General features: G+C 52.0%; 1 protein-coding gene across 7 annotated transcripts in view; it reads right to left on the minus strand.

Annotated features, from left to right (window-relative positions):
• Positions 1–16,567, minus strand: part of ARAP1 (ArfGAP with RhoGAP domain, ankyrin repeat and PH domain 1) — a 63,070-nt gene that overhangs the window by 34,699 nt on the left and 11,804 nt on the right. For 2 of the 7 annotated variants that reach the window (XM_055423603.2, XM_055423607.2), the window contains exons 2-3: positions 11,304–11,385; positions 6,357–6,908 (exon numbers count right to left, since the gene is read on the minus strand). In XM_055423603.2, the coding sequence (XP_055279578.2) occupies positions 6,357–6,865 (509 nt within the window). In that variant the 5' untranslated portion in view covers positions 6,866–6,908; positions 11,304–11,385. Of the gene's footprint in view, positions 1–1,783; positions 2,103–6,356; positions 6,909–11,303; positions 11,386–15,730; positions 15,800–16,567 lie in introns of those variants that run through there. The other 5 variants (XM_055423605.2, XM_088843169.1, XM_055423611.2 and 2 more) reach the window with 3 other exon arrangements.

Below are 16,567 nucleotides of genomic sequence, written 5' to 3' on the forward strand. Positions count from 1 at the left end.
GACCAAGGACCCAGGTCTACACCCCGTCCTAAGTCAGGACCTTCTCCCTAAAGGGTCACACAGGCCTTGGAGGGACCCAACCCAAACCAGCCCCTGGACTTTCACCAGCATGGCCAAGAGGTGGGGTCAGGCTATGGTTTGGACATGTTGGCCTCCTCTCCCGACCGCCTCTACCCACGGGGGCAGACTTTCCCAACTTCCCACTTCCTCGTCCTCCTCGGGGCCCAGGCCTGAGCCCTATGCTTTTTTCTTCCTCCGTGGCTGCCCTTGTCCTTCCTTCTCTATCATGGGCCCAAGGCTCAGCTCCTCTAGCACTTTCCGGGTTCTGTTCTATTTACTTCTGCCCAAGCCACGGCGGAGTGAGCGTTCCCAGGGTCTCACTCCTTAGACATGATATCTGTGGGACGCCTCTCAGCTTTTGTGTAAGCTGTGAGTCCTCTCAGGCCAAGCCCTCTCCATGCCACAGCATCACCCAACACAGAGGGGGCTTCGGTGACTGCGTTTTGAGTGAATGAATGACCACCACCACACTCACATACTGAATACTGGAGGTCAGCAGCTCTCCATTCCTCCATAGAGCAGTGCCCAACTGACTTGGCACCCACCTTCAAAACCTAGGTTTCACCCAGCTCTTTGCACATCCCCTTGGAACAATATAACTACCACTGGCTAAGTATCCCCTTTGTGCCAGGCATTCTACTGGGAGTCTTTTTTTTCCATTTAATCCTCATTATGACCCAGATCATCAACCCTCCTGTGCTCAAGACACACCTCCTCCTTCAGGAAGTCCACCCAACTGCTCCTTCCTTTAAGGTCACAGTTGGGCACCCTGCTGTCGTGGGCAGCAAAGGGCTGAGGCCTAAGTCTCCCGTGGCAGCTCTTCACACCTCCCAGGCCTGACCCAGTGCTGGCTTGTGAAGGCAGTGGGGGGAGGAAGTTCACCCTTCAGGGAGTGCACGACTGTACTAGCCCCTCTCTCCCATTCCTGGGCTGGCCTGGAGAGAAGAGGAGAAGGTGAAGGTGTTTGCTGGGCCCTGTGGAAAGATGAGCTGAGGGTACAGGGGTGGGCCAGGCACACAGACAGAATCTGCTTAGAGGACTCTCCTTGCCCCCAGTGGCCCAAGTACAAGGTTACTGAGTTCATTAGGGGTCACAGCAATTGTGGAGATCCCCCCAGTAATAAAGACACACCCACCACACCAGCAGGCCTGGAAGAAGAGGTAGGAAGACGCCAACTAAGCATCAGCCCTTGGCAGGTCTCCCTATCGCCTGGAAATGGGGAGGGCAAGAGGGCTTGGATAGGCGAGCTTCCCAAGCTACAGCACCCTTGAACTTGACCCTGAGATAAGCCACCTAAGCCTTCGAAGGGAATCCTCAGGGGGTGCAGGGAGCCAGAAGTGAGATCAGCACCAGATCGCTTTAGGGCAGAGACCCCACAGAGGAGCAGTCCGTGCAGCCCAGAAGACAGGCCCCGGAGGCTCCCAACGAACCCAGGAGAGAAGCTTAGGAGGAGATTGAGATGTGGAAAGCCCAGGGCAGAAGCGGGGAAGAGAAAGGGGAGAAAAGGAAAGGGCAGGAGAAAAACAGAAAATGTAGAGAAAGTGAAAGAAGAGAGGAAAGTCTGAGAGTAAAAAAGGGAGGGGGAGGAGAGCAGCGCAGAAAACCTAACCTGTGTAGAGGCGACAGACAGACAGACAGTCTGGGATTCCTGCCCTCCCAGGCCCGTAGGAGACTGCCCCCTTCCCTCAGCCGACAGCCCAGCCCACGGCGGCCCCTTGCTCACCCTCAGATGCCCTCTGGATCCGGGGCCCAAGAGCTCCCGTGGTTCTGGCCAGCTGGGCCCAGTGTGCGCCGTGTACCTGACTGTTCAGCCTGTGTCCGACCCAGGCTGGTCTCGCAGACAGCCTGGCCCTGCTCCCTGGGTGTGCCTGAGGCCACGTCTGGTTCCAGGTATGGCTCTGCACTCCTGTGATTTGTGTCGGAGTGTTTGTGATCACTTGTCTGAGTGTATGTTTCTGTGTGTAACTGTGAGTCTGTCTGGGAGAGAGAGTGTGTGTACGTGTACGTGTGTGTCTGTGCCTGAATCCAGCTTTGGTCTCCTCTAGCTTCCTGCTCCCCGCCTCCCCCCGCCCCCTGCAGCCCTGGCCAACGCACACACTTCCTGAAAACGAGACTGAGACAGAGAAAAGTCACCCAGAATCCCCTGGGGCAGACACTTCCTTTCCACCCCCAGGCCGGCTCCCCCCCTGAAGCTGAAGTGGGTGGACAAACCACCCCAGTGACATCAAGCAGGGCCTTCCAGAGTGGATACTCTGGCTGGCCCCTCCCCACTCACACAAGAAGGCCTAGAGAAGCTAGGAAAGAGGCTCTCAGAAGAGAGCAAGTTCTGCCCTAGCAACAAGTGATCAGTCTTCAGGAAGCTCAGGGATTGGCTGGGCTGCAGAGGGTCGAGGGCACAGGTGGGAGACCTTGTGATGTGACTCCAGCTGGCTGCTGCCCACTCTGGGCAAATCCTCCCTCTTCTCCAGGTTTCTCCAGGCATCCAGGTATCAGAGGAGGACACAGAGGTCCAGAGCAGGCTAGGGGAGGCTCTGCAGAGTGACCCTGAGTCAGAAATGACCTCTCTGCCACGCTCAGGGAAGTGGGCTCAGAGGGTTCACATCTATGATACTTGAAGCTGAGTAGACAGTCCCAGGCCAACAGGCAGGGTTTGAACACTACCTTCTCCTATGCTGGGCTGTGTGACTTTGAACAAGTTTCTCAGTGTCTCTGGACTTGTCAGTTAGTTACCTATTACAGGCTTAAGTGATGGAGGGGGTACAGACCCTTTGGGGGTGAAATAAGGTCCTCTTGGCCAGGCAAATAGTGAACCTGCTTCTGAGAGTTCTGACCCAGCTGGGGAAGAGGGGAAGAGACCCCATCCTTGCTCATTTTCTGCCTGCCTCCCCTAAAGGTCTCTCCCTCTCCAAGATGCCTGGGGTGACAGAGGTCAGGTAGTGGGAAGGGGTTTGGGGTATCCTGTAACCCTACTGTCCAGGGTCCAGTGTGTGCGGAGGGCACTCACAGGGTGCTAAGTCAGTGTGGGCAGCACACAAGCTCAGTGCCTGGTGGTACAGAAGCTCATGGTGGTCAGAAGCTCATGCAGGTCTCATCTATTTACACACAACAAACACTTTCTGAGTGCCTGTCTGGCACCTGGCACTGTTTCAGATGTTGCGGACGCGGCAGTAAACGAAACTGACAAGGATCTGAGCCCTAATGGAGCTGATATTCTAGGGGGCTCGGCCTCTTGGCAGCACATGCAAACACAGCACAAGTACACACTGGCTCACACCTGACCGCACACAAAAAACAACTCACCGCCCACAACACACGCACTCACAAATACACTCATGTTCTTGGAGCCCCCACAGTACGGAACACAGGCACATGTGTGTGTGCACACAGGCCTTGAAAAATTTGTACACACACTAGAGCATGTAACCACTGAAATCGTATAAATCCCCACCTGTGTATACATATAATTATACACTGCCTCCCTCAGAACATATGTGGATGCAGAAATACACAGACACATTACTACCCTGACAGATGCACACCTCTAGGTGCACACAGACAAACTGGCTAGCCATGCCCTCACGCGGAGCTACTCCCTCCTAAGTACACACACGCACACACAATAAGTAATCACAAATTCCACTGTGGAGCCCAGTGATGGAATGGAGCTAGGGAAAAACGCTCCCTCAGTCACCACATGATCTGGTGTAAGAGGCCCTAAGACTGAGAAAGAAAGACCTACGTCACTAGAGGGTACAAGCAAGGACAGGAAGGCCAGATCAGGAAGTGGGGACTCCTGCAACGGCAGCAGGAGCCGGCCAGGCTGGGCAGTCTTCCACTGTGTACCACAGAGCCTGGGGTCATAGAAAGGGGTTGTGAGGGGACGGGGAAGCCAGTCAGGGTCCAAAACCTGCCCAGCCTTTACCTGTTACCCATACGTGGCCCAGTCTTTGTCTGTTACCCATACGTGAGGCTCTCTCTGCCCTTAGAGTTTTTCTGTCTCTGAACTGTAAAGACTTTGCACACCCTGGAAGCCCAGGAGGCTAGGACTGCAGATGCCCACAATTCCAAGTGTCAAAGACCCCAGGATACAGAAGCCAAGCTTGGCAGCTCACCTGCCACTCTGCCGCAAGGAATAGCCCCATACTGCAAGGAATAATTGCCTACGAAGTCTCTCAGTCTGGAATGAATTTTGGGTTCTCTAGCTACAAGGGGCCAGATTCCTGACCATGGGAATCTGGCTTCCCACAGAGGTTGGCTAAGTTCAGAATGAGGATCTGAGAGTGGGGCCTGGCACCCTAGGGCAAAGACAGGACCCTTGTTCTACCCAGAAAGTCTCCTGAATTCAGGAGGGCCATGGAGAGCCAAGGAGGATACCTGATGGGGAAATGGGCCCAGAAGAGCAGCTTTTCCTAGTCAGGATCACGCAGCCAGCTGGATCTGCTCAGGTACCTCGCCTTCTAAACAGGAACCCAGACGTACACTTCTTGGCTAGGGTTTTTGCCTCCTCAGCCTTCATGAACGTTCCATGGACAGGGCCCTGCCTCCTGCCCTTGTTCACCTACTCCCAACCCTCAGAGACAGGTGTACATGCACACACACCCCATTCTAATGACAGAGTTGAAGGAAATAAAAATTACTCCTGCATGCAGGAGGGTGGCCACTAGAGGGTGCAGTGGCATCAGGAAACTCCAATCTGGTCTCTAAGCCAGGCTCCTAGGGGATCCCATTACCGCTCCCAGTGTGTGAACCTATGAAAGGCACAATAAACTCTTTTTGTACTCTTACCAATCAAACCTCAAAACACCACAGCAGGGCTTGGCCTCAGAAGGCCTTTTAATGCCCCTCTCTAAGGGGGAAAACCTCCCAGGTCCTCCCCACACGGGGTCCCTCGGCATGTACTTGGCATGGATCCAGCCCGTGCTCCCCTCTCTTCTCTGAGCCTTAGTTTCTCTGCTTGAAATAGGACACAAATGCCCCAGAGGACCTGAGCAGGGATCAAACAAGATTATGTAAGTAAAGCACCCAGCACAGAGTCCAACAATAACAGATCAGGGGATCTCTATCTGTACATCCCTTCCTCCTCCAGGAAGCCTTCCCAGATGAGGCTGACTTGGCCCAAGTGCTACAATAAAGCCCCATTATACCCTTCATTACATACACAGCCACACATGAGGATCTCCCCTAAGCTGGGCACCCCAGCAAGTGGCAGGAAGGAGGGTATTTGTAAAGAAGGTTAAATGCAAGGTCCAGAAGTAGGACATGCTTCTGTCCACAGAAGTAGGTGGAAACAGGAAAACAAGGAGGGGACTTCCCTGGTGGCCCAGTGATATAGACTCCATGCTCCCAATGCAGGAAGCGTGGGTTCAATCCCTGGTCAGGGAACTAAGATCTCACATGCCACATGGAGCAGAACCCCGCGCCCCCTTCAAAATAAAAAGAAAGAAAGGAAACAGGAGTACCAGGAGCTAGGAGGGGAGAAAATGGTTCTGGGGAGGAGGGAGGGTGAGTAGGATGTGGTCTGAGAACTGACATTTGGCAGGAGCCATATGAAAGGGGAAGACAGGAGCCCCAGCACAAAGCCCTGGGCAGTTGCTGCGACCTCCAAGACAAGTTCTTCATTCCAGAGTCCCCATTTCCTCCACATGTTACCTCCCGACTTCAGATATACGTGCCGGTTTCCCAGTATCTCATATTCTCCAGGCCCCAAAATGAACCCAACCTCCTCCCAAACTCCTCTGTGCTCAGATCACAGATCAAGGACGGCACCATCAAGATGGAAACCTGGATTCCATGTGCTTCCTTGTGCCCTCTCTGCTCATGCCCGGCCCAGCCCCAAGTCCTGTCCACTCTGGGGCCAAGCTCTCACTCCAATCTGCCCACTCCTCTCCAGTCTCACGCGCACAGCCTTAGAGGGGGCCTCACAGGTGGCCCTGTGCCCTCTCACTGGTCTCCCAGCCTCCTCCTCCATCAACGTTACCAGCAGCCAGGGTCATTCTTTCGCGCTCAGTTTTCAATTGATTGCTCTCCTGCAAACTCTCCTGGCTCCCCCCCTGGCCTTCACGGCATGTCCCACCAGCGCCAGCACAAGCCTCACCCTCGCTCACACTGCACTGTCCGCTCAGAGCACCTGAGGACTGCGCTTCCCACCTCTGAGCTTTGCACATGTGTTCCTGCCACCAAGGTGCCTTTCTTACCCCAGTGTCAAAGGCCACAACCCTCCCTCCTGCCCCCACCCCCCATACTAACCCTCTAGATCCTCTGCCCATGTTCCTCCCACCCTGCATGCATCCACTCACCTCACCAGTGGGCGGGGGGGCCCGGTGCGGGGGGGCACGGGAGGAAGGCTGAGCTCTGTCAAATGCCGCTTGGCGGGCAGCGGGGGCACCACAGGGTCTGGGGCCGCTGTGGACGGGGCAGAGAAGCAGGTGGGCGGAAGGCAGCTCTTCCGGGGTGGGATGGGTGGGGCAGTGGGCAGCCCCTCGTCCTCTCCAGCTGTGGGCAGTGGCTCCAGGGGAGTGGTGGGCGTGGGTGATGAGCGGAAGACATGACGCTTCATGGGCACGGGCCGTGGGGCCAGGCGGGGTGCAGGGGCTGGGGGTGTGCGGGCGCGGAGCAGGCCAGCCAGGATGCGGCGGCGGTGGCCGGGGAGCACCATGCCCATGTCTACCAGGCGGGTGTCACTGAGGCCTTGGCAGTCTGTGGCCCATACCAGGCCGTGCTGCTCGAAGAGCCTCGTGTACTGCTCCAGGTGCAGAGCTCGCAGCCACTCGGCCACCGAGAGGGCCCCATCCCCGGTCTCTGCCATGGTTCCTGCCAGCAGAGGCCAGCCAGCAGGGCTCTGTCCAGACCTGGAATAGACACACGGGCACAGGTCAGAGGCAAGCTGTCCAGGTGCAGGTCTCCAATCAACAATTCTCTGTGGCTTTTCCATGCCATGGGGTAAGCTCTGTGTTTGAGCTTTCTCCCCTGCATCCCATGTGCCAGGCAAGGCGAGGTACTGCCTGGTCTCTGAATACACAGGCTTCTCCAACTGCCTGAAACCTGCCACCTCCTCTCCCACCCCACCTCTGTGGCCTCCTAGCCTCCAGCTCCTCCAGGAAGTCCTCCAGGACCTTCACAGTTGGTGCTGTCTTAATTCCCATCCACGGCCTTGGCCACTGCTGTGGCTGTGTCTGCACTCATGCCCCTCCCACGCTCTGCAAGACCCAGGCAAGGACACAATTCCTTCTCAGGCACCAGTTTTCAGCAGAAGTCCAGGCCCCAGGGATATTAGCAAGTATAGGAGGGACTGAGGGATACCACTGCTGGTCCCTTTATAGGCCCAGTCTGTGGGGTGAGCCTTACCCCCACCTCCATGCTCCTGAAGGAAGCAGATTACTCCAGGAGGTACATCAACACAGCACCACACAGTCTGATGTCCTGGGCCTGTGGGTGAGTAACCCCTTCCCACCGCTGAGGAAGGAAAGGTGGGAATGGATAGAATAAGCTATTCATTCATTTGTTCTTTCAAAACAGCCTTGTACTGGGCAATGGGGACTGAGGTCCCCTACTGATACTCAAGAACTCCTGACCTGGCAAGAGTCAAGGAACAGATGATGCCAAGCAGTGATTAACAGATCAAAAGAAAATGCTTACCTGCTCATCTCCACAGATACTAGAGAGGCATATGATAAAACTCAATATCCAGTACACTTAAACAAAAATTTTAGTAAAACAGAAACAGATCGACACTTTCTTAAAATAAAAACCAGCACTTTGCTTAACAGAAAAACAAGAGAAAAACTTCCATCATTATTTTTATTCATGCTACTATAATGGCTCAGAGGTTAAAGCGTCTGCCTCCAATGCGGGAGACCCGGGTTCGATCCCTGGGTCGGGAAGATCCCCTGGAGAAGGAAATGGTAACCCACTCCAGTGTTCTTGCCTGGAGAATCCCGTGGACAGAGAAGCCTTGTAGGCTACAGTCCACGGGGTCGCAAAGAGTCGGACACGACTGAGCGACTGAACCAAACCAAACCGAACTATAAAAGTTCAACAAAAATACACCATTGGTATAAAAACTGGGAAAGAGTTAATCCATTACTTAAATATGAGTTCTGAATTGGAAAACCCGAGAAGTTCAGCTGAGAAAGTATTACAAACAGTAAGATAGCTAGGTTCAAAATTAATAGACTCAATAATTATAAGCAATAACAAAGTAGAAACCAGGATGAAAGACCTCATTTACAACAGCATCACAAAATAAAAGGCACCAAGAATAAACTTAATAAGAAATGCATAGAATCTATAGGGAGAAAAATGTGGACTGACATTAAGGGGCAAAAAGAAGTTCTGGATAGACAGAAAGACACAGTATGTTCCTGGATAGAGAGCATCATACAGATATTAACCCTAAGTTAATTTATTATTTATAAATAATATATATATATTTGTACTATCCTACTAAACATACACACAGAACTTTTTGGAGGGATGGGTGGTAGTGGCTAGACAAGCTGATCTGAAAGTTCATGTGGAAAAACAAACAAGCAGGAAGAGCAGGAAAATTCTGGAAGTGAAGGAGTGGGCAAAGAAAGGGTAGAGTGAGAATCAGTCTCACCACATATTAAAACATATAAATTAATTAATAACTAAAATAGCACAGGTTGGGGACTTGCCTGGTGGTCCAGGGATTAAGATTTCACCTTCCAAAGCAGGGGGTGCGGTTCAATGCCTGGTCAGGGAACTAGAACCTAGATACCACAACTAAAGATCCTTTAGGCAGTCAAATAACTAATAAAATTTTTAAAAAAAAGACCCAAATACATTTAAGAATTTAGTAATACAACAAAAGTAACATCTCAAACTAGTAGGAAAAAGATGGATTGTTAAATTGTTAGTGCAACTATGTAGCGAGCAAAAAGTGGACCCCTATACCTTACAACAGGAAAAGTTACGATAAATCATGAAAAGATATGAAAAATCTTTGTCTCAGAGAGGTAAAGGCCTTTTGGAAATGATACAAATCCAGAAGGATAAAGAAAAGACTAAAATATTCAACTATAGACAAAACATTCCTGCACAATTAAAAAAAAAAGACATCATAAGCAAGGCCAAGGGATAAATGACAAACTAGGGGGTATCACTCCTACCCCAAGCATAGGCTAATTTTCCTAGACAGTTAAAAACACCTAGAAATAAGAAACAGACCAATAATCTGACAGATAAATGGGCCAAGAAGATGAACTGACAGAAAGAAAAGTATAAATGGTTCTAAAAACAGGAAATGGAACTTAACCTCCTTGCACTGAGTGGTGACAAGGTGAGGCATTCCCCTCCCAGGATGGGCCAGTGCCTCTGGGAAGGGCAATGCCACCAGAGCCGTGAAAACCTCAAACCTCTGGGCCTTGTGACCCAGCTGCCCGTGGGTAGTTCCCTTGCAGTCTTCCTGGTGCACGTCCATAGCGTATTGGCTGCTGCATTGTGTACAGCAACAAAAGGTTTGCAGTAATCAAAGTACCCATAGACCGGAGTGTAATCACACAGGAGAATACTGAGCCATAGAAAATGAGGAAACTCCGTACATATTAGTGTGGGGTGACCTCCTAAAGGAATTGCTAAATGACTAAAGAAAAATGAAGAAACTCCATAAAGAAGGCGGGAACTCTCCATGCTGATGAGGATGACCTCTGATATGTATCAAGTGACTAAAGAAAGGTTCAAACACCATACAGAAGAACATGCTGCCTTTCACATGAAAAAAACACAATAATAAAAACAAAAGGAGAGGATAGATCAGTGCGTGTCCACAGCTAAATGCAGATCTCTGAAATGATACAGAGCAGACAGGCGATGCTGGTTGCCTCTAAGGAGGAATGCTGAGGGCTGAGGGGGATGGGAGGGTTTGTTAAAAATTTACCAAAAAACACATGACCACATGCACACACTGCCCAGGCCCTTCCTGGGCCCCATCAGCTTCCCTGGAAACCCAGCTCCAAGTGGAGGGAAACTTTTCACTTTACATCTTTTTCTATTACCCAAATTTTGAACTATGTGAATTTTTCTAAAAGGCTCCTGAGGGTCCCAAAGGAAGACACAAACAAACAGAAATACATTTGATGTTCTTTGATAAGGGGCTCTCAACATTATAAAGACAGAAGTTCTTCCCAGGTTAAGCTAAAGCTAACACAATCCCAATTAAAATTACCCACAGGCAGATTCTGAAGTTCATATTCAGGGAATTCCCTGGTAGTCCAGGGGTTAAGACTCTGTGCTTTCAATGCAAGGGATGCAGGTTCAATCCTTGGTCAGGGAACTAAGGTTCCCCTATGCCACGAGGCATGGCATAAAAACAAGGTACGGCCAAAAAAATAAAGTTCATATTCATGGATACTAAAGATCTATTGTTGGATGGAAAAGCAAGGTGCAGAACAGTGTTTTATTATGTAAAAATCTAGGTTAAAGAAAAAGAAAATATACACGTATACACACATGCACACATATACACAAAACACTCGGATATGTATACAAGACACTGCTGTTTAGGAGAGTCCCAGCTGGGAGGACAAGAAAGGGAGGGTTACCTTTCACTGTATCCTCTTTATCTTTTTAATGTTATACCATTTTCCAACAAATTACAACTTAGACGATAACAGGATCATCTAGAAGTAAGAATAAGACCATAATGCACCAGGCACGGAAGGAAATCAGGTAATCAGGTACACACCCCACCTGCCTCACTGATCCCTGCCTGACTCCATCCTTCAAAACCCTCCTGGGAAGCTCTTCGCAAGATCTCTGGCTTCACCCTCTCTCTCTGCCTCTTAACCTCAGTTTTTCAAAATGGAAAACAGGGGCTTCCCCAGTGGTCCAATGGTTAAGACTCTGCCTTGCCACGCAGGGGACACCAGTTTGATCCCTGGTCCAGGAAGAGCCTCCGTGCCATGGGGCAACTAAAGCCATGCAGCATAACTACTGAGCCTGTGCTCGAGAGACCTTGGCCTGCAACTACAGAAGCCCACACACCACAGAGCCCGCGCTCTGCAACAAGAGAAGCGACTGCAACAAGAAGCCCACACAAGGTGACTGGAGAGTAGAGCCCGCTCTCCACAAGAGGAGAAAGCCGATGTGCAGCAACAGAGACCCAATGTAGCCACAAATACATAAATCAGTGGAAAACAGGACGCTGGGTCTCACCTTCATGAGGCCTCGGTGATGCTTAGCCTACAACACCCAGCCCAGTTTCCCACTTCCCCCTGACTCACCGGTGGGGCTGCCCAGGATGCCGGCGTCCCCCAGAGGCGGCAGCTACTCTGAATGGCTCCTCATCTTGGCCTGAGGTGGAAGCTGCAAGGACAAGGGTGAATGAGAAAGCCTAAGAGGCAAGGTCACTGTGAGTGGCTGGATGCCAGGAAGAAGAAGAGGAAAGGGGAAGGGGTGCGGGGAAAGATGGGGAAAAGGAAAGAGAAGCAAGAAAGCAAGAAGGGGAAGAGGATTGAGGAAGAGAGGGGAGGGCTCAGGGAGCCGAAAGGAAGGAGACGGTTAAAGGGAGGACGGCCTTCCTGTGGGGCCGACAAGGTGGTGAGAAGCAGATCCAATAGGCCTGCCCAGAGGTGGAGACCGCACCATGGCAGAGGGGAGCCAGGACCCCCTGTTCTCTGGCCCTCCCCCAGGACCAGTGGCCTGGCCAGGAGGCTGGACTGCCCCCCAGGAAGACATGGGGAAGTGGGAGATGCAGCTCCATGACTGAGGCAGGGCCCCCACAGTGCAGAGCCTGCCAGAAAGAGAAGGGGACCCTGGGGAGATCCGCGGAGTCAGGGTCCTCACTAAGCCTGGGAGCCGGGGGCGGGGTGGGCGGCGGGGGGTAGGGGAGAGGCAGGGCCACGAGACCCCAGGGGCCCTGCTCGTAAATGTGCATGGGGACCAAAAGAAGGTGTTTCCAGGCAGGAGAAAGAAGTGGCCATCCCCACGGGCAGGCCACCAGCAAGGCCAGGAGGCCGGGGCTCTACTCGGGAGGGTGGGTGGAAGGGGCAGGTCTTGGGCAGAGCCACGCTTCCTGCCACTAGCGCAGGGTCAATCGCAAACTGCTGGTCTCTGCAGGGTGACTTTAGGGGTACAGGTTTTAAAAGTGAATATTTTAAAATAAATCTTAAGTAATTAGTACTTCATAGAGAGTTAAAAAAAAAAAAACCGCAGTACTACTCAAATGATGGTTTTTTTAAAAAAAGAATTTAATAAGACAATGTAGTCTTTAGGTTTCCCAGGTGGCTCGGTGGTAAAGAATCCACCTGCCAAGCAGGAGATGCAGGTTTGATCCCTGAGTCAGAAAGATTCTCTAGAGAAGGAAACAGCAACCTGCTCCAGTATTCTTGCCTGGATAATCTCATGGACAGAGGAGCCTGGCAGGCTACAGACCGTGGAGTTGCAAAGAGTTGGACACGACTGAGCAACTAAATAGCAACAGCAAATAGTCTTTACTATCAATATACACCAGACACCTAAAGCACTTTTTATTAACTTGTTTAATTCTCACAGCAACGCTATGAGGTACATACCTCACAATTTAAGATGAAGCAACTGAGGCACAGAGAGGTTAAGTAACTTGCCCAAAGTCACACAGCTGGGAAGGGGCGATTTAAATATAGTCTAGACCTGCAATACAATAACTTCTCGAAGCCACATACGGGTACTGAAACTCCAGATGTGACCATATAGTGAAGTATGCTCTATACGACACACACTGGATTCTGAAGACTTAGTAAAAAAAAACAAGAATATAAAATATCTTAATAACTTTTTATTACATAATGAAATTATAGCACTTTGGATATTTGGATTAACTATGGTATTAAATTTAATTTCACCTGTTTATTCTTAATGTGGCTACTAGAAAATTTCAAATTGCATCTGTGGCTTGCATCACATTGCTACCGGACGGTGCAGCTCCAGACTCTTAACCACTCTACATACCACCTTTCAAAAACGACAGCAAGCTCTAACTGAGCAGCTGCTGCAGGTCAGGCACGGTTCTCAGGATTCAACATGGATTGATGCATCACAGCCCAACCAGGCTACTGGAATGACCAGGGCTGGGAAACAGGAAACTACCTCTCTGTCCCTGAGAAGGGCCCAGCCCTCTCCAGGGCCTCTCTCAAGTTCCTATTCCTACACTAAGGGCTTCAGGCCAAGGTCAGACTCAGGGACTCCGCACTGACACACCTCTAGGACAACCTCATTCAAGGCATTAAAAGCATGAGCCAGACCAACCTCAACCCACCCTTCAGGAATCTCAGGCTTGATGGCATCAGATACTACCCAGCCAGCAAAAAACAGCCCACAGGGCCCTCACCAGGCTGGGGTCGGGGAAGGCTTCATGGAGGAAGCAGCCCTTTAAAAAAAGAAGTTTGGAGCAGTGCGCTGCTGAACCATGCTAGGGCCTAAGACAAAGAAAAAACTCTGCAATACTAAACCTCTTTATTTAAATTTTGGATATTTTGCTTTCCTTGGATTTTTTCATTAATTTTTACTTTTTAAAAAACATTACTGAAAAATATTTACCTGGATTACTTTGAGCTTTTTGGTCTCCCGCTCCCCCTTATATTTTGCACTCACTTATTCTGCCTCACTTGCTCCACCCTAATTCTGGTCTGGAGTCTGGAAGTTTAAGCCCTTCCCCTGCTATGACACATCACTGAATTTCCACTGCAGGGAAGCAGGGACCAGCAGAGGAGAGTGTCATCCTGTTGCGACAGCCTAGCCACAAGTTTGGGGGTTCCCCTCCCCAACACCCCAAGGGCCCAGCTCAGGCTTCAACATCTCACCAGCCCACCCTGCTCCTGCTGTTACCCTGGCTCCCTCCAGCAACTCTGCTGGGCCAACCTGGGTCCCACTCCTGCTCAAAACCCGTTCCACAGTTCCCAGTGTCCTCAAGTACACCTCTGCGGACCATCCTTCGACCCGCTCCAGCCCTGCCGTTTACAGATGAAGAAACAAACACCCACAGGGAGGAAGTGACTTACTCAAGTTGTCAAGATGTGCCCCAAGCCCCAACCAGGCTCAGTTGGCCCACTACTCCCTCCGTTTCATTTTTGGCACCAGCTTAACACATGGAAGCCCCCAGATGGTCTGCTGACAATGAGCAAATGAACCACATCCTCCCACCTACTGGTGCTGACTTGGCTGCCTCCTCCAGAAAGTCCTCCCTGACTGCCCCCTTGGGCTCCTAAGCCTCAGACGCTGAGTCATGCAGCTCAGTGCTGCTCCTGCTCGGTTCCTAGCTGTTTCATTTGTGAGGGGGGCGTCCATCTCTACCCAACCTCCAACCTGGCCTGAGAGCCTGCACCTTTTTGTTCCCCCTGCCCTCCACAGGAGAGCCCAGGACCTGACTGGGCTCACAAGGACACTTACTTAGTCCAGGAGTAAGTAAGGGTCGTTTGGGGTCTCTAACCCATGCCAACTAGTCCTTCAGGGCTAGCCTGAGTCCCTCTTGCTGGAGCCAAAGCTTTTATACTTCTGTCCTTTAACTACCATTCCAACCCCAAGGGCAGAGTTTAAATCTCATTGCCCACTTCTGTCCCAGCCCAGTATCTCTCTCAAGCATCTCTGCCCACTCCTGACTGAGGACCCCAACACTGCCAGTCCAGCAGGAAGGCAGCCCTGAGCCTCAGCTAAGAACAAGCACATTCCCACTTCCTTGGTTTCCTCAATACCTGTCGCATGTCCAGCCCCCGACAGATTTCCACCTTCACCTGAATCATCCCCATAAAAAAGTCCCAAGCTTGGGATTTTTATCCCATTTCAATGGAGGCTGTGTGAGGTGCTGGGTCACTTGTAGAGCCAAGAGGGGGCCTTCAGAGGATGTGACTGTCTGTCTGGTGGAGGCAGAGAAGCTTCCAGGGGGTACCAGTGAGCTGGCCCTTGAAGGATAAGCAGGAGGCTGCACTTCTAAGCCAAGGGAACTCAGTGTGCAGGGTCCTGGGGAAAGGACCTGGCAGATGCAGAGATGGGGAGAGCTCACTGGGGTGGGAACACGGGACACAAAAGGACACCCGGGAGGTTGAGGGATCTGCCCTTGGCGGCCCTTGTGGGTGTGAGCATCCTCTGCATTCTGATTTGTATGAATGAGTCAGGCCTGGATCTGGAGGCTGTGCTGATCTTAACTCCTTCCCCACTCAGTTCTGGAGTCCTCTCAGCGAGGACCCTTCCCCAACTGTATTTTCAAAGGCCCCCCCGCACAGAGCTGTGCTTCAGATTCAAGAGCAGGCGCAACGGTGGGGGGAGTGGAAGGGGAGGAAGGCAGACCTACAGCTTCAGACCTGGGGCCTGTATCTCTCCACCCCTCAACCCCTCCTCCCCCTCACAGCACCCCACCCAAGGCAGGCTGGGCAGGAACCCCAGCGCCCAGACCTCAGGAAAGCCCTCAGGCCCTCCACACAGGAACTAAAGGCAGTACACATCCAGCTAGGCCCAGGTCTACTAACCACAGCCCACCCATACCACAAACTGCACACCTCACACAGCCTCCAGGAACACACACCTTCCACCCCACCTAGCAGCCACATGGCTGACCTGACCCCACCACACACACAGCCTTCAGTCCCCACACTCACTACCAACAGTCGGACTGTGGACAACTGCCCAGAGCCCCACGCTGCCCACGGCCCTTGCCCCCAGTCCAAGCACCAGGTCATACCTGTGGGCAGGGTCACCCTCAGCTGCTCCCCTCCTGGCTGTTCTCAGGGTTCCGCTGACATAGACAAGAGGACTCGGAGACACTTCCCTCAGATATGAGGAACTAGGTGGGGGCTGGCTTCCCAGCCCAGAGCATGCAGAAGTGGCCCCCGCCCTCTGCAGATCTCTGCCAGCTCTCTCGGGCCCTGCCATGCAAGGCAGCAGGTGCAGTGCTCAGGCAGGCAGCTGACGAACCCCTGAACTAAGAAGCCTATTTTCTGTTTCTCAGGGACTGATGGCCACATGTGCTCCAAGGAGGCATGCTGGGGCCTCCTACCCCAACTGCAGCCCCAGATCTCTGCCCCTTCACCTGCCCACTATATTTCTGCCCCCATCCTGTCTTTGATGTAGCCTGTCCTCCGGGGTCCCAGGAATGATGGCAGCTGACAAGGTGTAGCCCATAGGGAAGTGAGGACAGACTGAGTCCAGGCCCCAGGGCTTGCCTCGGCCATCTACCTGGTGGGGAGCTGGGGGCCACCAGCACTAGCCCAGAACCCATCCTCCCAGGATGCCAGGAAAGATCAGGTTCCGGTTCTGGCTCCATCACTTTTCACCTGAAGCCCTGGGCAAGTCACGTCACATTCTGAGCCTCAGCTTCCCCTTCCACAGAACAGAGCTGTCACCCAGATGACCGTGACACATGTGTGTACTAGAGGCCACACTCACTCGGCATCTGCTCACTCCTCTGCTGCTGAGATAGACACTTCCTGTTCTGAGCCCCAAGGCCTTGGCTGGGCTGTCCAGAAGGGTCCTTGGTGCTGGCCCTGGAGTCAGACTCTAGTCTAGACACCTTCAGCGC

Source organism: Moschus berezovskii, chromosome 14 (genome assembly GCF_049115385.1).
Source record: "Moschus berezovskii isolate FMDL1 chromosome 14, NW_MosBer_1.0, whole genome shotgun sequence".
Taxonomy (NCBI): domain Eukaryota; kingdom Metazoa; phylum Chordata; class Mammalia; order Artiodactyla; family Moschidae; genus Moschus; species Moschus berezovskii.